The 21794-nt window shown below is 37.6% G+C and overlaps 2 protein-coding genes across 3 annotated transcripts in view; one reads left to right on the plus strand and one right to left on the minus strand.

The window, feature by feature from the left end:
• Window positions 1–21513, minus strand: part of LOC123872395 (von Willebrand factor A domain-containing protein 8) — a 35154-nt gene extending 13641 nt beyond the window's left edge. For both annotated transcript variants that reach the window (XM_045916633.1, XM_045916632.1), the window contains exons 1-10: window positions 21179–21513; window positions 20754–20877; window positions 20192–20327; window positions 19568–19735; window positions 18861–19025; window positions 4586–4744; window positions 2651–2990; window positions 1945–2191; window positions 324–464; window positions 76–211 (exon numbers count right to left, since the gene is read on the minus strand). In XM_045916633.1, coding sequence (XP_045772589.1) covers window positions 76–211; window positions 324–464; window positions 1945–2191; window positions 2651–2990; window positions 4586–4744; window positions 18861–19025; window positions 19568–19735; window positions 20192–20327; window positions 20754–20877; window positions 21179–21362 — 1800 coding nt within the window. In that variant the 5' untranslated portion in view covers window positions 21363–21513. The remainder of the gene's footprint in view (window positions 1–75; window positions 212–323; window positions 465–1944; window positions 2192–2650; window positions 2991–4585; window positions 4745–18860; window positions 19026–19567; window positions 19736–20191; window positions 20328–20753; window positions 20878–21178) is intronic.
• On the plus strand, window positions 15738–18442 carry LOC123872425. The gene is made up of 2 exons (XM_045916702.1): window positions 15738–15899; window positions 17167–18442. The coding sequence occupies exon 2, from the start codon at window positions 17285–17287 to the stop codon at window positions 18296–18298; it is 1014 nt and encodes a 337-aa protein (XP_045772658.1). The 5' UTR covers window positions 15738–15899; window positions 17167–17284; the 3' UTR covers window positions 18299–18442.
• Window positions 21514–21794: the final 281 nt, after the last annotated feature.

Below are 21794 nucleotides of genomic sequence, written 5' to 3' on the forward strand. Positions count from 1 at the left end.
GTTCTATTTTTAAACCGAACAATGGAGTTTTTTCGAAAATTAATTTTACTAGCTAAAAGAGGGAAAATGTCTTACCAAAGAATTGATGATGAACATTTCCTCACTCTTGCTCAGATTTCTCATTTCGTGAAATAGGAATAAACTGAGTATTTCAGGCGACAACCATTGCTGCCCAGACCCGATCACAGGCGGCTCAGCTAGCGCCACTATTCTGAAACAGGGCAAATAGTAGGGAAAAAATATGGCAAAAAAAATAGGGCCCAAATGTCAGTGAGCCTGGCCTATTTGTATTAAAGGGATCAATCGTTGATATAGAAACTTACCTAAAAGCCGGATGGATTCTCTTCACGCCACTCTCTTCTAACTCTTGCTGTGTGAGGCCAGATGCAAGTAGGTCGTCATATCTGTCGTACCGAAGTAACCTTGTACCGTCGTGCAGTTGCAACTCTCTATCGTGAACTAATCTGTGAAAGAAATGGAACTTTATGTAAAAGAATCGACTATACGATAGTTATAATCTACGATCTTAAGAGATCGTTTGAGGGATATTGTTTGTCTCATACCTGATGATGCCCGCGACTTTGTCCGCGTTTTAAAGGGATTTCTAAATAATTTCAAATTTACCTGACAAAAATTTCGGAACTTGGGGGCGATACACAGGAAATATTTTCTGTGTATCGCACCCCGGTGCCACAATTTTTTATATATTGAATTTTTGATATATATTTAAAATTACTTAAAAACCTAGAAGTGCACGTATAAAATCTAAATATATAAAAGGAAAAGCTGACAGACTGACTGATTGACTGATCTATCATCGCATCGATTGGGCTGAAAAAGAAAGAATTTTTAGAAAATTCAACCCCTAAGGGGGTAAAATATAGGGTTGAAATTTGTGTAGACCACGCAGACGAAGTTGCGGGCGTAACCTAGTTATATACAAAGACATTGAGATTTTTAAAAATCCTGTGGGAATCGGGAAATCTTTGGGGATAAAAAGTAGCTTATTAAAAAGTAACTTCAAAAATAAACGTTTTTTCTTTCTTTCCTTCTTATGGCCCTCGGTCTTTAACTACATCCGTGCAAGAATCACGTCGATCCATTGCTCCATGATTGAATGACAAACCAACAAATAATAATAAAAAATAAACAAACACACTTTTGCATTTGTTATATGGGTAGTGATGTTACTGTGAATTTTATTAACGTGAACCAATCGTGTAGACAAGAAGTAAATGTGATTGATTGATAGAATTGAGGTAGATAAAGAGGGTTGACCTTGCATGCATAAAGTTTGTGTTTGAATAAAAGATCCACTTCCGACCTAGAACAACTTGTTTTTAATAATAATAAGTTTCCAAAACTTTCTTTAGACCTTGAATTGTTTGACATAGATATTAAAGGCATAGAGTTACGAAACTGCACAATAATCCTTAGCAGGTCGACGGCCTTTAATGGCCCAAGATACTGAAGTTAGTGACCCTGCACCAAATCATCGGTTCGGAAAGCAGTTCTAGTAAAAGAAGCCGGCAAGAAGCGACAAGACATCGTTATAAGCCACCGTTAACAATTTCACCCTCATCACCTGGGTGGCCTAGTGCACTTCGACCGCCCGTTGTGCCAGATGCTTTTTTCACGCACATGTGGAATCAACTCCCATCGGCGGTATTCCCACTAGATCACAACATGGGGTTATTCAAGAGCCGAACCAACAAATTCCTGAAATTGCATTGCATTAGCGGTTCCTCTGGTGCTGCAAATGATCTTGGGCGTCGGTAATCACTTAACATCAAGTGACCCACCTGTTCATTTAGCCCACTTTTTTTTTAAATATATACACGATTATAACGACGACATTATAACGCAAGATTTCTGTATAGAGTAGGTTTAGATTCCTCACATTTTGGGATGTATACAGTTTAAAAAGGACTAAAAGAAACTCACCTATGCAAAACAGCCAAAGTACTAGCATGTATTCTATGCAAGCCATCCAATACTGCCAGATGTCCCTTAAGCGCGGCCTCCACTAAGGCTGAATTCCTCCACACTGTGTCTCCATTGTCCAGGGTGGTTCTCTGCTGTATGAGGTCTCTTGCTGTCATATCTTGGTATAGGACTATGGGCTCTATAGTGTAGCCGAGTAGAGATGCCAGTTGGCTAACTAGAAGACTTTTGCCGCAGCCTTTTGGACCTGTAAAACCACGGCTTACATTTTAAAAGTGTTTATAAGGATGGCCGAGACTCTTCTTATGTAAAACTAGGGGATGCCCGCGGCTTCACCCGCGTGGATTTCGATTGTCTTAAATCACGTAGGAACTCTTTGATTTTCCGGGATAAAAAGTAACGTATGTCCTTCCCCGGGATGTATCGTCTGTACCAAATTTCATTGAAATCGGTTCAGCGGTTGGGCCGTGAAAACTTAGCAGACAGACAGACAGACAGACACACTTTCGCATTTATAACATTAAGTATGGATATTTATATCAATGACACTGATACAAACAGCAAGGCGTGGAATGTCCTTTGGATGTCTGTATTTTATGCCACGCACAATTTAAGTACCATCAAAACAAAATTTAATATGCATCTTCTAGCTAACCTAGACCTCGCTATTGCTTTCCATCAGGCACGATTAAAATATAATACTTACCGACAACACAGAAATCTCCAACAGTATGACTAAGCATCAACTCATTCAAAAGCTGAGTCTGGTACTCCGTTTTGACAAACCCTTTCTTCTCGCTTTTGCTCTTTCTCTCACCACATGCCACGGCAAATTGAGACGCTTTCCCATTGATCTCCATATTCACTAAAGCTTGTTTTCCCGTGAACTCTACACCTTTGAGGGTTATGTTCCATTTTGGTTCTGTGTCTATTTTCAGATTGTGTAATACAGCTTCAACATTTTTTATGTGGTCTCTTGATAAAAATATGTTGTATGGATAGAGGATATACAATAGTTTATGGATGGGAATGTCAGGGTTCCTTTCCTGGAAAAAAATATATATTTACAATTTTATACGTCTACTATTGGTTTCTACACGGCATCGTAGCGGAACGTTATATCGCTTGGCGGCACGGCTTTGCTGGTAGGGTGGTAACTAGCCACGGCCGAAGCCTTCAACCAGACCAGACCAGAGACAAATTAGTAAATATAAATTCCTAAAAATAATCGTCGCTGGTTTGTAGAAAGGGCGAATCTATTCGAATTCTATATAAAAAAATGGTTTATTTGCCCTTTCTATAAACCAGCGACGTGTCCCTGCTAGGAATCGATTACGGGACCTCTCACTTATAAGGCTACAGCGCTAACCGCTGCAATAGCGAAGTCATCATACGTTATGTGACAAACATATTGATTATACACATTTCACATAAGAAGCACTTTCAAAAACAAGTGTAAATTAACACCCCCGACAAGTGACAGTAACTAGAAAAGAGCTGATAACTTTCAAACGGCTGAACCGATTTTCTTGGATTATAGCTAAGAACACTCTCAATCAAGTCACCTTTCAAACAAAAAAACTAAATTAAAATCGGTTCATTAGGAGTTACGAAGCTACAGACAGATACACAGATACATACGTCAAACTTATAACACCCCTCTTTTTTGGTCGGGGGTTAAAACAGTCAAATAGACATCTAGAAGCAGTAAAAGGCTCATAAAGAGCGCTCGCGAATATTTTGAACGTCCCCTAGGTGCGTGCGTGCCCTTGGTGTATATTATATTAGGGGGGATACAACGACTTTCACGCGATCTGATCATCTTCTAACTTTACAAGGTCAAGGTACATTAGCTTAAATACATTTTAATGGGTTGTCGGTAAAACTTTTATGTTTTAGCAGTAATTGAAGCTTGCATATTTAACCTTGTACGCAAGTTTGATAACGAATCAAATCATTTCGTTTTCAATCAATGGCCTGTGGAAGTCGCTACAATAGACTACGTCTATCAGTTGAGGACGGCGACGATGATCAGCTATCTAACCCATAGTTCCCGACATGTCAACATGGCAATCAAGGTTAAGTGCGAGTGTGCCATGTCGAGTGTCGACCTGTCGCGAACTATACAACTCATTATGTTTATATCCATTTCACCAGTCATCTAATTGTAGTCAAGCGCAAGTCAAGTAAGAAATTGCATCAAAATTCATGTACTTACTAGCCGATGCCCGCGACTTCGCCCGCGTGCATTTAGGTTTTTTGAAATCCCGTGGGAACTCTTTGATTTTCCGGGATAAAAAGTAGCCTATGTGCTAATCCAGGATATTATCTATCTCCATTCCCACCTAAATCCGTCCAGTAGTGTTTTTGCGTGAAGGAGTAACAAACATACATACACACATACACACACACACACGCACACACACACACACACACACACACATACAAACTTTCACCTTTATAATATTAGTGTGATAGTGATACTCGTACTTATACATAGTGCATAAATTTTCTAAGGTTTTTCATAATGTTCTTCTTGCTCTATGATTTTAAGGGTAAACTGTACTTTTAACATAACAGTTGACACACAAAAATGGTGAGTGCGTTCTCAAAATGTATGCATTATGAACGATGAACTTACCAAAATCAAAGCAGCAGCATACAAATTGTCCACAGGGAAATCTGGCAAGCTTATCTGTTGCAGCTCTGGACTGATGAGCGCATACGCCGCAGACAGGACCTGTTCCAGCTTTTTCGTATCCACTTGAGGGGCGTCATCTTTTAGGGAGGTCAGATGTTCCTTAAAAAAAAATTCTCGTTATGAACTATGGTTGATGTTTTATATTGTTGACTAGAAGATGCCCGCGGCTTCGCCCGCGTGGATTTAGGTTTTTTGAAATCCCGTGGGAACTCTTTGATTTTCCGGGATAAAAAGTAGCCTATGTGCTAATCCAGGATATTATCTATCTCCATTCCAAATTTCAGCCAAATCCATTCAGTAGTTATTGCGTGAAAGAGTAACAAACATACACACACACACACACACACATACATACAAACTTTCGCCTTTATAATATTAGTGTGATAACGGGTACATACCACGATTACCACCGGTGTCCCGTCGTAACTACGACTCATGGAACTGAGTCGAAATATGGGCAATTACAAACACCAAATTATTCGTCTAAATTAATATGTACCCGTTACCTACAATATAAAATGTCGGTAAACCACGAAATGAGGTTAAGATCATTATTGTTGATGTTGTTGAAAAAAAAAAAAATTATTCGAACTCAATCTTTTTAACCCGTGTTTATCATCATCACCATCATTATGAAACAATAGGCGCCCATTTCTGGAAATAGGTCTATTGTAAGGACTCAAACACGCCACAATCTGAACACAGCGGCTCTCCGTGACCCGTTTGATGTCTAGTGGGAATTCTTTCAACCGTGTGTATAGGTTGTAAGAGATTATTTTGATATTCCACGTACATTTGAGGAACAAAATCGACATTTGATGAACGTACGAAGTACTTCGCTTCATATTTTTAACCGACTTCAGAAAAAGGAGGACGTTCTTTATTCGACTGTATGTTTGTTACGCGACAACTCCGCCAAATATGAACCGATTTCGATATTATTATATTTATGTTTGGTAGGTCATACTTCTGAGTTGATCCCATTTTAGTTTGGTGAATGTTCCAAAAAATGTTAATATAGAACTACATTAACTCTTCTATACTTATACATAATATATTCGGTAATGAATTAAATATTTTTTTACTTTTTAGTGTTTTTTTTTTTAAAATAAATACTTTTATAATAATAATAAATGCCTTTCCAGGGTTCTCTATCCCTACCTCCAAAATAGTCCCACCTAAATTCGCTCTACCGTGAGCTGAAAATATCTTTTTCAAAATTTTTTAATTTTTTAAATTTGGAACCACTTTGCCTAGGCTACATTCTAGCTTTGAAGCGTCAAGGTACCTATACCCATTATTTACAAAGGAAGTAGTTAACGCAGTTATTTACAAAGCAGGAAACATAAAGACCTGAATGCAGTTTCTACCATTAGAATAAATAGAAAATGTATACAGTTAGAAGCCATTACATTTGAAATCATCTAGTTGTAATGGATCGCTGGATTTATCACGGTCGTAAAACGAGCTTAGTTCGCTAAACTAAAACTTTTACAGCAAAATTAATTCCGCTTGCCGAAATGATTTTAATCAGGAGTTGTCACGCAATGGGAACAGTGATAATGAAGAACGGGCGTGTTTTTAAAACTTTAATTAGACACCACTAAGTAAAGCTTTTACGCAATTTTAAGGCTTGGGAAGAAACAGACTAAATGGGTATACGATTTGTAATGTTTCTTCTGTATGGTCGTATTCCTAATTGCTGAAAGTCATGACCCCTCTAAGTATAATGATCAGAGAGAAGCCAGATTTGAGACAATTTGAGAAGGCCAAAGGTTTAAACCCGTAAAAACTTCTGTTAGGTATAAAGGACCGTAATACAAAATACCCTTAGAAAGATAGAAGATATTTATGATAGTAAAAGGTGCTAACAAAGCGACGTCAATAAATCCTACAGTATCTCTTTAGTGTAAAACAAACAACACGGCTGTAGCTGAACCCAGCAAGATTTATACTTCGACAGTCTCCAAACTTTACACACGCGAACGCCACAAAATGGCAGAGAATAGTCACTTTATTGACTATATTTCCCCGTTAGTTCATTTTATTGTCATATACAGATTCCACAGTCACTGACAAAATAAACAGATAATAAGTATTATTCGCCAAATTCACAGGTCAATTTAAACCACAGAAACAAATAGGCACTGGAAACTCATAAACCAAAACAATTTTCTAGATTCTTGTGCGCACAAATAACATCCACGCTTCTACACCTTTTCTAATTAACCCTCCCCACAGCACGGAAACAATTCGCCACAATTACACTGCACCGGGGGTAAATCCGACACAGCAGTTATAGTAGGTACCATTTAATTTAGCGTCTTATGAAGCACGGCAAACGAGGGTTAATTTACAACTTGTTTCGTTTTGTGAAACAGCTATTTTTATTTTGTACAGTACTTACTAACACTTTTATAAGTAGCTAACCAAATGTACACCAAAGAAGTATTTCATGCTTGTCTTTAAGATTTTAAATATAACTACAATTACAGATACTAATTTTACTGACCCACCCCACAGCACGGAAACAATTCGCCATTAGTTTGCAAATTGCGAAAAACCAAATTAAGTTTGAATTTCGCGGGCAGACCCGTGTCATGCGCCTTAAATACAAGAAAAACCGAGACTTGTGCCATCTCGACTCGTGCTTTCTCGCTCATAATTCGCGCGTACAAAACATGTCGCGTAGGCGGACCAATAGCGGACGGACGCACGCTATGATTGGCTGAGATATGTTCGCGCCATCTATACTAATAAATAAAATTGGAGTGTCTGTCTGTAATTTCGAAATAACTACCTCATATTAAGCTCATATGGTTATTTGAACGATACCATAACTGAATCACACGTTTTTAAAATTTTTGTCTGTCTGTCTGTCTGTCTGTCTGTCTGTCTGTTTGAAAAGGCTAATCTTTGGAACGGCTGAACCGATTTTGACGGGACTTTCACAGGCAAGTAGAGGATTGACCAGGGCGTAAAATAGGCTACTTTTTTAACCGACTTTCAAAAAGGGAGTTGTGTTTTTCTACCTATGTACACCGAAATCTCCGAGATTTCTGAACCGATTTGCGTCATTTCTTTTTTAATCGATAGAGGAACTTTGCGACATTGTTTCATAAAACATTTGGAGTCCAACTCCTCAATCCTGATGCTGCAGGGGATCTGACCAATCCACGCGGGCGAACCTGCGGGCATCAGCTAGTTTAAAAATAAGATTTCTGCGCAGGTACATCGGCGAAACTAATAAAAGTGGTAGTACTCTACACCCTTATAATTAACCCTCTCCGCAGCACGGAAACAATTTACCACAATTACACGCTCGGGGTAACTCCGACACAGCAATTATCGTACGTAACATTTTCATTTACCGTCTTATGAAGCACGGCAAACGAGGGGCAATTTACAACTTCTTTGAAACAGCTATTTAGTACCTAAGTAGGTAATTTTAAGGTGCCGCACCTCAAAAGGAAAAACGGAACCCTTATAGGATCACCTTGTTGTCTGTCTGTCTGTCTATCTGTCTGTCTGTCTGTCTGTCTGTCCGTCGTGTCTGTCAACAAACCTATAGGGACCCGTTGACCTAGAATCATGAAATTTGGTAGATAGGTAGGTCTTATAGCACAAGGACAGGAATAAATCTGAAAACCGCGAATTTGTGGTTACATCATTAAAAAAAAATTAAAATGTGTTTCAATTTTCAAAATAAGATAACTATACCAAGTGGGGTATCATATAAAAGGACTTTACCTGTATACATCCTAAAACAGATTTTTATGTAAGTATAACAGTTTTTGATTTATTGTGCAAAATGTTGGAAAAAATACCTGAGTACGGAACCCTCAGTGCGCGAGTCTGACTCGCACTTGGCCGGTTTTTTTAAACCGACTACGGCAAAACAAAGGGAATGGTTTGATTTAAACAGAGATACAGAAAATTGACTTACTAGAAATCAATTGGTAACGTTATGTCGTCTGCGTAAAGTACAGAAATCCTTTAGAAGGCTGACTATTTGGTTTTATGATATGGTTCCGAAAGACCGTTTACATTTGCCATTACACAAACTTAAATATTGTGAAAAACACACTTATTAATTCGAGGCAATGATACAATTGATGAATTCCTCAATGACAAAGTTGCGTGGAAGCAACCGGTTAAGGTTTCAGTTGCGCACAAGATAATATACCAAGTGTATTGTTACATATTCTAACTTTTTATAATTTGAAAAGAGCAACTGCTGAATTTCTTGCCAAATCTTCTCAGTAGAATCTACATTCCAGACCGGTGGTAAAGTCACAGAGGCAGCATAAGAGACACTAGTTGGCCTACATGAGATACACAAATTTAGATGTTGATGAAGATAGTGTTTGTCGTAAAAAAAAATATTCTTGCAAAGCGCCTGGAATAGTCTTATTTATGAGATGGCAACTAAAGATATTATTCAAATGAGGCGCTGATATGTGTATGTCGTAACGTAAGACCTTTAACCCTTTCAGTAGCATAGCATTTTCAGAACCCATTCGTTGGTATTGGACAATTCAGTACAAACAAAGCATAGCGCATCCAATAATCGAAAAAAAATCTCTACATCTACTTGTATTTTAAAATCAGTGCAACATTAAAATTGCGTGCAAAACCATACAGGGATGAATAATATAATATGGTCTCTAAAGGTAACATTTTTCTCAAAATACTTTCTATAAAATATGCTAATAGTTCCACTCTTTGACCTATATAATTTTTGTATTAATACAACCTAAATTTATCTTAGATACAAGCAATATGGCTGTCAAAGGGTTAAGTAAGCACAATCTATACTAATAAATAAAATTGGAGTGTCTGTCTGTAATTTCGAAATAACTACCGCATATTAAGCTCATATGGTTATTTGAACGATACCATAACTGAATCACACGTTTTTAAAATTTTTGTCTGTCTGTCTGTCTGTCTGTCTGTCTGTCTGTCTGTCTGTCTGTCTGTCTGTCTGTTTGAAAAGGCTAATCTTTGGAACGGCTGAACCGATTTTGACGGGACTTTCACAGGCAAGTAGAGGATTGACCAGGGCGTAAAATAGGCTACTTTTTTAACCGACTTTCAAAAAGGGAGTTGTGTTTTTCTACCTATGTACACCGAAATCTCCGAGATTTCTGAACCGATTTGCGTCATTTCTTTTTTAATCGATAGAGGAACTTTGCGACATTGTTTCATAAAAAATTTGGAGTCCAACTCCTCAATCCTGATGCTGCAGGGGATCTGACCAATCCACGCGGGCGAAGCTGCGGGCATCAGCTAGTTCTAAATATCATCGATGACCTTAAAGCAGTAAATGTGACCATAAATATTTATTGTATCTACCATCAGTATAGATACTAGAATTCTAGACAATATATTATGTGGAAGTGGGTTACCATGATAAGATCTTGCTACAACTTCCCCCTAAGCTCTACTATTAGATATTCTGAGCCTTAGGGCTAGGCAAGGTCGGGTATTAGTCCGTAGAAAAATCTGGGTCCAAGCAGAAGCTAGGCATTTAACATGTACCTACTGTGCGTAACAAGTGTAAATTAAAAATTTATAAAACCCCCGACAAGTGAAGGTTACAGTAGTTAACTAGAAAAGAGCTGATAACTTTCAAACGGCTGAACTGATTTTCTTGGATTATAGCTAAGAACACTCTCGATCAAGCCACCTTTCTAACAAAAAAAAACGAAATTAAAATCGGTTCATTAGTTTAGGAGCTACGATGCCACAGACATATACACAGATACACACCTCAATCTTTTAACACCCCTCTTTTTGGGTCGGGGGTTAAAAAGGTACCTTGGACGTCATAGTTGACCCATAGAGTTCAAATGGCGCGTGAGAAGTCATTTTGTATGGACTATATGTAGTGTAGGTCATCACACATAGCTAACCTTGATACAAGATTTTGTTGAACTCTCAAGTTACATGCCGTAAAGTTTGTAAACGCACTTAGGTACTTATAGCACGAGTATGTGGAAAACTTGGTGAACTTATTCATCAATATCAAAATAGTTTATTCAAATTCGTTTTACAAGTTCTTTACCAGGGGTTATAAATCTATTTGTTCCACAATTCGCTAGGGCGATATCATTGAGGAGCAGGCTTCAAGAAACTCAATATTTCTATTGTTGGAAGCAAGGGTTATTTTCCGAAAGTCTGTAAGTATCTGTCTGTATTTATTCTAAACTAGCTGATGCCCGCAGCTTCGCCCGCGTGGATTGGTCAGATCCCCTGCAGCATCAGGATTGAGGAGTTGGACTCCAAATTTTTTATGAAACAATGTCGCAAAGTTCCTCTATCGATTAAAAAAGAAATGACGCAAATCGGTTTAGAAATCTCGGAGATTTCGGTGTACATAGGTAGAAAAACACAACTCCCTTTTTGAAAGTCGGTTAAAAAAGTAGCCTATTTTACGCCCTGGTCAATCCTCTACTTGCCTGTGAAAGTCCCGTCAAAATCGGTTCAGCCGTTCCAAAGATTAGCCTTTTCAAACAGACAGACAGACAGACAGACAGACAGACAGACAGACAGACAAAAATTTTATTCTAAATAGATTTTCAGGGGTCCGTACCCGAAGGGTGTCAACAGGGTCTTATTACTCTAAATCTCGATTGTCTATCCGTCTGTCTGTCAATCACCGGGCTGTATCTCATGAACCGTAATATGTAGAGAGTTGAAATTTTCACAGAGTATGTATTTCTATTGCCGCTATAATAAGAATTAATAAGAAAAAATCAAAATGGCCACCATGCAAATTAAAAAAATTAAAAAGTTCACAGTATTATAACTTCTACGATGGTACCCCTTGAACCCTTCGTAAGCGAATCCAACTTGCACTTCACCGGTTTTTATAAAGTCCGCTAAAACAGATATAGGTACCTATACCTGTATTGAAAACAAGCAATAGGTACGTACCGTCACCACGCATTACCACACAGATCTCCAAATCACACTTAACGACTGTTCCACTCCGATACCGGAGCTTCTGACAATGTTGATATCGAGAAAAAAATGCTTCTCAGATCAGTACGCGTTTGGAACCGTCGCTGGTTCGAAAATAGACCCTGTTATCACCATTAGTTTTAAAAAAAATCACCGTCTAAAGGAGTTCTTTAGAGTATTTTATAAGAAAGATTTGAATTTAACTCCGATCCCAAACCTACGAATATAGTTCCAAAATCCAAACACATACCTATTTGTCAAGAAGTTTATACTACTTACTAAGAATAATAGACTGGGAAGGGTTCTATCACTGAAGTAATGGGTTTAGTCTATTGTATCAGTTTTGAATAATAAACAGTTTCAGGGTAATATACATGGTAAAATATAGACAACTTCCCCGATCGCATTCACTGATACTCACCGAGGGCTAAATTCGGAACTTTCCTATTTCCCAAATTTCATTTACAGAGATGTTATCAACTAAATAACTATCAGCGCGAACGTTCTAACGTTTCGTAACTACTCATTTGTGAACATTAAACTTAATAGACTAATGCTGATCGCATATCACCGATGGTTTGTATTTGGACTGCAAGCTGACTGAGAAATATTATTGTACCTAGTTGCCATCTAAGTAACAATATTATAAACGAGAAAGTTTGTAAGTATGTATGTATGGATGTTTGTTACTTTTTCACGCAAAAACTGCAGGACAGGTTTGGCTGAAAATGGGAATGAAGATAGACCCTGAGGCTGGCTGGGCTGAGAATGGGATGAGATAGATTATACCCTGGATTAACACATAGGTCACTTATTGTCACGAAAAATCAATGAATTCCCACGGGGTTTTAAAAAACCTATATTCATTACCTATATTGGGTGGGCTGGAAGGTACGGAAACCTGCCCAGAAAAAAGATGGGCTGGGCGGTGGTGTGCGATCACTATTAAAGGACTTATAGTTCGTGCAAACTAACAGTTTGATGTCCCGAAAATATGCTAAAATCATTGAATTTATAATGGCTCCCGTAGATTCCATCGCGTGCTCCCGTCGGCTCGAATTAAACAGACTGGGAGCTAAAGATGATTTGTTGTAGTGCATTACATTAATCATTAAACAAGTTTTTTAACTTGCGAGTAACTTAAAATGATTTGTGTAGACTGTAGAACCATTAGTCAGTAAAGAACTTTTTTAACTTCATAAAAGCTCTCGACAACAATAACTCTGATTGAAATTGATGATTCAGTCTAATAAGCGCTACATACCTTCAGTTTTAACTCTGCGATTTAACTGTACAGTCCAACTGTACAGATAAATCGTAAGTCCATACAGCCTACACACCTTCAAGCAAAAACGCGCGACCTTTCAGTTTTTATCAATATGGCCTCCAGAGACGACGCTTTAGCGATCGTAGGGCTAATGTGTGTGTTAAATGAAAATAGAAGAAAACAAAAAAATAGAAGAAAAAAATAGAAGAAAACGAGAAAACGAATAAAAAGAACAAAATACGTATTCACTTCACGCTCGCAGCGACAAAACTGACGAAACTGCACAGTTTTCGACTACACACTCTCAGTTATCACTGTACAGTTCTATCTGTACAGATTTATCTATTGATATTTTGATTAGATCTCAGTTAAACTGTACAGTTCAACTGTACGTTCCACACACCTAACGATTTATCTGTACAGCTTGACTGTACAGTTAAATCGCACAGTTAAAACTGAAGGTATGTAGCGCCCATAAAGTACCCAGTGAAGTAGCTAGAGTGCTATTTCAGAAGATGTAGTTATTTTTTAACCCCCGACCCAAAATGAGGGGTGTTATAAGTTTGACGTGTGTATCTGTGTATCTGTCTGTGGCATCGTAGCTCCTAAACGAATGGACCGATTTTTATTTAGTTTTTTTTTGTTTGAAAGGTGGCTTGATCGAGAGTGTTCTTACCTATAATCGAAGAAAATCGGTTCAACCGTTTGAAAGTTATCAGCTCTTTTCTTGTTTACTTATAGAGGTTTTTGTGTCGGGGGTTTTTTTAATTTTAAGTTATAATTAAAAAAAATTATAAACATGACATCCTTTCGTTTACAAATACCTGCATAAGCTCAATTTTGTATATCTCTTGTGTATCATACTATTTGTATAATAAATCTAAAATTCTCTCTCTAAGCTAAACGATTTTTTTTAATTCATTCATTTCTTTCATTCATGTTTCAGGCGTAATTAGAAGTTGATTTTATTAAAACTTTGTTCTGGGCTTAACGTGATTTTCTTTTTTGAGATTTGGTTGGTATTGTATCTTGCTATAGCTAAACGAATTTTTCAAGGTACATAAATAATGTCCCAACTACCCTTAAGTTATGAAGTAGATAAACCAGATTGCTAAACAAAACTTTTTACCTGTGTATTCACGCTATCCAGGACTATTTCATACCGGAAATGACAAAACGTGCTAATCAAACTTTTAATTGTCCTCTTTTTGTGAAAGAAAATATAAAATACATGGGAATGTTGCATGATGTAATTCAGGCGACGCCCGTAAAACTAAAGGTGCGCTCACAATTAAACATGTACAATTACATGACTTCATTAATGATTTTAAGCTTATGTGATAGTTTAACGATATAATATTATAATATTGTAGATAACTACATACCTACTTACTACGATTAATTTGATGATTTTGATTTGTCGATATTTCGACTCAGTTGCATGAGTCGTGGTCACGACGGGACTGCAGTGCTGCGAGAGATGAAATTCGAGCTGTCGTTGATGAAATTCGAAATGTTCAAAGGTGTGTGAAGTCTACCAATTCGCACTGGGTCAACGTGGTGAGCCCACAGCATTTTTTAGGGTTCCGTACCTCAAAAGAAAAAACGGAACCCTTATAGGATGACTTTGTTGTCTGTCTGTCAGTCTGTCTGTCCGTCCGTCCGTCCGTCGTGTCTGTCAAGAAAACTTATAGGGTACTTCCCGTTGACCCAGATTCATGAAATTTGGCAGGCAGGTAGGTCTTATAGCATAAGTAAAGGATCTGAAAACCGCGATTTTGTGGTTACATCACAAAAAAAATTAAAATGTGTTTTAATTTTCAAAGTAAGATAACTATACCAAGTGGGGTATCATATGAAAGGGCCTTACTTGTACATTCTAAAACAGATTTTTATTTATTTTTAATCATAATAGTTTTTGATTTATCGTGCAAAATTTCGGATAAAATACCCGAGTGCGGAACTTTCGGTGGACGAGTCTGACTCGCACTTGACCGGTTTTTTTTATTTTAATAGTAGCGGGTCTACTTCTTAATAGTGGGCCGGCTATGGGTTGAGTTGATGTATAATAAATAAAATAATTACAATATGACCGCGCCCTTAGATCTACAATTCAAGACAAAACTCGGTGTCGTAAAAGCCAAGAACCCAGTCACTCGCTACGCGGTGCTACGACGGAACGTAGACATCGTTTTGTCTTCAAATTCTGTTTACCAGTTGCGATCGATCTCAATTTTTTTTTCAGTAATTTACTGAACTTAAATACAATAAGAACGAATTTTCTAACTTCTGTTCTAGGAAAGACCTGTATTGCTGAAGGTAGTTCCTCAGGGATACAAAGTTTTCTTTTTTGCCACAAATACCACAACACTTTTTAACCCCCGACCCAAAAAGAGGCGTGTTATAAGTTTGACGTGTGTATCTGTGTATCTGTCTGTGGCATCGTAGCTCCTAAACTAATGAACCGATTTTAATTTAGTTTTTTTTTGTTTGAAAGGTGGCTTGATCAAGAGTGTTCTTAGCTATAATCCAAGAAAATTGGTTCAGCCGGTTGAAATCAGCTCTTTTCTAGTTACTGTAACCTTTACTTGTCGAGGGTGTTATAAATTTCCTACTTCGGTGGTCCTTTTGAATTCTATTTTAGTATTCTAATTTACTTCCTTGGGAATTTCTAAAAATCCGGCCTTACTCCTTGTTTACATTATAAAAAAAACCGTTGTACAAAATTTCAGATTTCTAAGTCCCATGGTTTAGGCTGTGTGTTGATAAGTCAGTCAGTGAATTAGGTTATTTATATGAGATCTAAGATCAGTTGATGATGTTAGTGCTTTTGTAGAACCAATTCCTGGTTATTGCCAAGAACATCGATAAGAAGATTTTAGATGAAAGATAAACAATCCGTGGATCAATTTCATGCAACGACATTGTTGAAGAATAATTTCCCGGTACAGAAATAAAATTCAATCTGTTAAAATTGAGTACAAATAAAATGGGTTAAAATTTATCTACGGGAATGCATCAGTGAGTACTTTAGATATATCTACTTTAAATCAATTTTGAATGGTCTCAACATCGCAAGCAATTATTTCTCCCCACTCGGGTACCTGGTGCATCGATCATCCGTTGTGCCAAATCTTTTTTCCACGCATATGCAAACTGTGAAACTAATCCACTTTGGCGGGTGAATTCCTTGAATAGCCGGAACGCATTGGCGGTCCCGGCTATTCAAGTGCTGCAAATGTTCATGGACGGCATTAATCACTTAACATCTGGTGACCCACCAGCTAGTGATATACCTATAATTGCTTAAAACGCACATAGCTCCAAGAAGTTAGAGGTGCGTGCCTTGAATCGAACTTCTGACTTCTAGAACAGAGGGTGGCCGTCTGAACCACTAGGCTATCACGGCATTTCATTAAGTACTCCATTCAAGTAGCAATTAATTACGTTCTTATTACGCGTGACTCGTAAAATTTTCAATTAGGCAGGCGAGGCAAAGCTCAAGGGAAAGGGATAACAAGCAGTAACAAGCAATTAAGTAATGAGTTTCAGGTTAATGAGATTGGTAACCCATTAACATGTTGGGCCTATTGTGTATAGGCCCAAGTTGTATAGTACAATGTTAAAATACACCGAGCGACAGAAAAACAATTTTATCATATCTATCGCTATCTATCGGAAGTTCGCGGGTAGTAGTAGGGTTTAGTGCTGTTTATGTTGCTATAGATTAGCTGTTTTGTATGGCTTCTAGCAAAAGCTGCTTTTAACGTTTTCCACTGATTTCTGTCCTTGGGTATCCTTTGCCCGTGCCGTGATTTTACGCTCTTCTTCCCACCTTTTGTATTTTTACAATCTCTCAGTTACAATTTTATTCTACTTGTCTTGGGTAGTTCTCAGCAAATGAGAATCTCAATAAAGTACACTAATGTTTGCACAAGTGTAAATTAAAAAATTATAACACCCTCGACAAGTGAAGGTTACAGTAACTAGAAAAGAGCTGATAACTTTCAAACGGCAGAACCGATTTTCTTCGATTATAGCTAAGAACACTCTCGATCAAGCCACCTTTTTAACAAAAAAAAAAACGAAATTAAAATCGGTTCATTAGTTTAGGAGCTACGATGCCACGGACAGATACACAGATACACACGTCAAACTTATAACGCCCCTCTTTTTTTGATTTGGTTGGGGTTAAAAAATAAAAATAAAAAATAAAAACTAACCAGCAGGATATGAAGCAACAAATATTCGTGACAAGCACATAATTAATTTCTTCGCTTGCTTTCAGATCGCCGGGCGTTTAACCACGGAATGAAGTAACAATCAATTATGAAGAGGAAAACAAACATTTGCACACATTAACTACCCTCGCGTGTCTAGAAGGGTTAAAGTTTAGCGAGCGTAATATGCCAGCGCGCTGGCAGTCATCCCAGCACCCTATGTACATTAGAACCGTATGGGTGGACGGATTCCGGCACGCTATCCTAACACAAGACGACCCTCATTTTATCAAACTCGCCGCTAAAAGGCGACGACCTAATTCTTCAGCAAGTTACTCAAACACCACAATCACAAGGAGCATTAGAAGCTCGCTTAGCCATCACGAAGATTTAGGAGACTGCTTGAGGAATCTAAACCTTGTCATACGAAAAAGCAGACTCCCAAACAAAACTGTAACGAAACCTGAAATAGAAAAGCTAAACTTATCTGATGTAGAGAATACGGATAACGAAATTATCGTTGAAACAACTCCTCAACCTTTATGCGAGTTGAATAACTTTAGACTTGATATAGAAACTGAAAATATGAGGGTTGTCAAAAGCAATCGTACAGCTAGAAACGATATTAAAGATAACACTGAGTTATCAGATAGAGTACTGCAATGGTTGGACTTAGCTGGGAAAGTTAATCTTCTATCAACAGAGGCTGAAAGGATGACGCAGCCTAGGCATAGCTGGCCGGAAATACAAAGGCGTAATTTGACGAAATCCAAAACAGCAGCGGAGCTAAGAGTGAGGGAAGTTAAAGTCGATACTAAAACAAGTGGGGCTATCGATCGGCAAGAGTATTACATGCCGACATCGGCGAACACGATAGAAAATTACGCGCGACAGTCACGGAACGCGAAAAGCACGCAACGAGACGCGAAGTTTAAGGAAAACAAAAAGGTCAAAGACATGAGAGCTAGTGTGATGGAAACGCGACAGAAAATGGTCTCGGAAAGACATGCTGTAGAGAAACAGTACGCTGAAATGGTCAGCAAGAAATTATTGCCCGATGTAGGGAAACCCAAGAAGCAAGTACATATATTTATGCCTGAGGCACTGACTAAAAAGTTTGGTTCAAACGCGTCTAGTATTACAGAGAGTTTGCTATCGACGAAATGTAATCTTATAGGCTTGAATCAAGCAGCTAAATGAAGTCGTTTAGTATACTACTAATCGATTTCTACTCGGAGGTCCTAGTATAAACTTTTTGGCTAAATTAACGTGAGATGAGCGTTATCGTGAATTTGTCATTTAGTATGGACGTAATTTGTCAACTCCATATAAATCTGCCAGATCTATGTTACTAAAGTGTCACGGTTAAGTATAAGCTGAAAATTCATACTAGAGCCTCTGAATCATCAAATGTCTATAATAATTTTAATGGCTTAATGTATACTTAAATTTCAAATTTTAATGCATATAATGCCCTTTATTACATAAACGCGAAACGTTAACGTAATAATAAAGAAATTATAAATTATGCTTTATTAAATTTAAATTAAATACCAAGTTCAATTGTTTTTTTAGCGTCCGATGTCAAAGGTGTACGCGACAAAGGACGACGTTCACTTGTGGGTGTAGGTTTTTTGTAGGCACTTTCAAACGACAATGTTACGCCGCCTAAATTCAGCGGCTCCCTGCGACGATATCCGTCGATTACGGTAAAGTGATCGCCTTAAAACATATCAAAATACGGAGTAATCTGACCACTTACCCCAAATCCGACAGTAGCGACATCTCTCGCCTGAAACCTGGACCGAAGCGGTGGATCTAAAGGCTGCCCACTGTATTTGGGTACTGGCAACCCTAGCGCGATCACCCGGAAGTTTTCATCTACCCGCACCAGTCGCCATCTTGAAACTTCTTCTGGTCCATGCTCCTAAATAACATTTGATTATTAGTGTCTTTCCACAGCTTCGCTCACGACAGAATTTCAAAAATCCGGTCTTATTCCTTGCTACATTATAATATACATGGCACTGCTGTGCAAGATTTTAGCTTTTTAGTTCTTTAAATTTAAGTTTTTTAACTGACTTCACCCACTGTTGAAAACATTATGGAGAATGCTCAAGCAAATTTTCGCGATATTTTCCTTGACTGTTAAAGCAATTGGTATTTAATAATTTCAAATGCAGAGAACTCTGAAAAGTTAACCAGGATCGAACCCCAGACCTGCAAATAGGAAGCCTTAGCCACTTGGCCCTTTAGGAGCTTCGAAAAGTAGAGGTGCGTTCCCGAGATCAGATCTTGAAACATAGGTATAGTACGTGTCAGGTGGAGATGGTAATCGGGGGTTGAGATAGTGGTGGGATGAGGCGGAGAGACGCCACGTCACGTGGTCACCCCGGTTGCCATCTCAATCTGTCGCGCATAATATGTGAAAATAAAATGTGTAAGTAAATAGAAAAAGGATACACTCACTTCCAACAATTTATCGTATCTTGAGGCTGGTATCAAAAACCTCCCATCTTCCAAGTGCATCTCCCTATTTTCGAGCAAATTGTTCAACACTGGCAACACGTTGCGTTCGGCCTTCTCTATTCCTTCTAGAACTAGGACCCGACCTTCTATCGCCGCTCGCACTGCACTCTTTAAAAAGAATACTAAATCTATACATAATATAAAAGAATAAACTGAGTAACATACAGCTTAAATCACCAGACTTGACAACATATAAATAACCTCTGTATCCATTAGTTGATTCATTATGTAAACCCATTGTCTCACTACTGAGCATGAGTCTCCTTACAGAATGAGAAGGCTTTGGCCAGTCTACCACACAGCCAAAAGATTAGCAAACTTTACACACCTGTGAGAACATTATACGTGCCCTGGCCGATCACTTGATTGGTTTCTTGAGTGTTTTGTGCTTCAGTTTTGTAAGTTATGCTGTTTACAAATTAACCAAAAGTTTGTTTTTAATACATTACATACCATATTTGGTAGGATGAAAATGCGTTTAGATGGGCTGTATCCTATTATTAAGTTACACTAGTAACCTTAGAAACTCTAGAAAGATGTATTTATTTCACTATTTCCAATTACCTGATCAAAATATTTGGCAGTGGAGCTCTGAATCTCTCTTCTCTGCTTAAGATCAGCTTCTGTTGTATCTCTTGATAGAGCCACATATTCTATTTCTCTCTGTGTCAATTCTAAATACTGGAGCGCTACTTTTCTTCTACAGGAAAAATGGAAAATTATAAAATACTTTTACTGTATAATGTTTTTAAAAGAGTAAGCAATAAGTATCACATATTCCAAAAAAAGAAAAATTGCAATATAATTTTGCTCCTGATTATGGTAAGTAATTATTACAACACTAGATGATGCCTAGGATTTTGTCAATGAGGATTTAGGTTCTTTAAAAATCTCATAGGAATTCATTTATTTTCCAGGATAAAAAAGTACCAAGCCTATATCTGTTTCCGCATGACCATGCAAACAGATGGGCTGTGAAAAGCTAAGGGGCAGATTAACAATTACACTTTCGCATTCATAATATTAGCATGCGTAGCTTTTCTAGTGACTCATATTTGCCAGTAGGATGCTAACTAGCCACGGTTGAAGCCTTTCACTGGACAAACATTTATTATTATCTAAGTACCTGCTTGGTCCAGGCCTCCCTAAGAGAAACATATCCTGTCCAAGAATATCCTTTTGCATCATCCATCTTAAGTTCCTGAGAGTACTTTGTGAAAGTGATTTAAGCTGTGAATCTTCTGTTATCACTGAAAACATCTTAATTGTTAATGAATATCTCAAATCAAGAATAAGTAGTTAGTAAGTTATGAAGTACAAGAGCAGATCTGTTTAAAGAAATAGATAATAGTCTTGACTACAACCAGATTACGAGGTTTAAACCATTACAAAGTTTGATACTGTGCAATATTTTTATGCAAAGACAAATTATATTATTTATTATATAGTAAATTAGAATCATAGACCATCATAATTGGCCAAAGCGTAGAATAAAGAAGGTTAAATACATATTAAAAATATTTTGAGGTTATAAGTTTGTTTACAACTTACGATACTTCTTGGGCACATATTCAATCTTTTTCGGCGAACTGATATCCTTGCTCACATTTCCAATGGTTATTTTCCCTTCGCTCGAGTACGCTCTCACAACATTCGAGTTTATTATAGTTTTACGACCATTCAAAATACGTATCAAAACATCGATACGTTTTACCGTTATTGCAGGGTTATACATGATTTCTATTACACAGGAATCACTTAACTTAAATAATATAAGTCACTCAATTCATTATAGTGGATTTATTCGTTTAAAAAATTATAAAAATACTATAAATTGATAAAATAATCAAAGTCCAAAGTCTACTCTACTGTCAAGTGTCAGTGTCATGAACACATGATTTTGACGTACCTAGTTGTCAAAACAGCTGACAAACAACAAGAACGCTTGTGCACTGTACTCAATAACCCGATCCGACAGATCGGTAATCGAATCGGTTATGTTACCATAGCAAGTGCTCTTCTGAATATTTTTGGAGATCCAGTGCAGTGATTTAGTTGCACAAGCACAGCACCCCAGTAGCGATAGTTATCTTACTTTGAAAATTGAAGCACATTTAAATTTTTGTTTTCAGATTTATTCCTTTACTTGTGCTATCAACTATTTCAT

Source organism: Maniola jurtina, chromosome 15 (genome assembly GCF_905333055.1).
Source record: "Maniola jurtina chromosome 15, ilManJurt1.1, whole genome shotgun sequence".
NCBI classification, from domain to species: Eukaryota; Metazoa; Arthropoda; class Insecta; order Lepidoptera; family Nymphalidae; genus Maniola; species Maniola jurtina.

Coding starts and splice junctions, on each gene's coding strand:
- LOC123872425 (XM_045916702.1), top strand. CDS start 17,285: ATGCCAGCGCGCTGGCAGTCATCCCAGCACCCTATGTACATTAGAACC.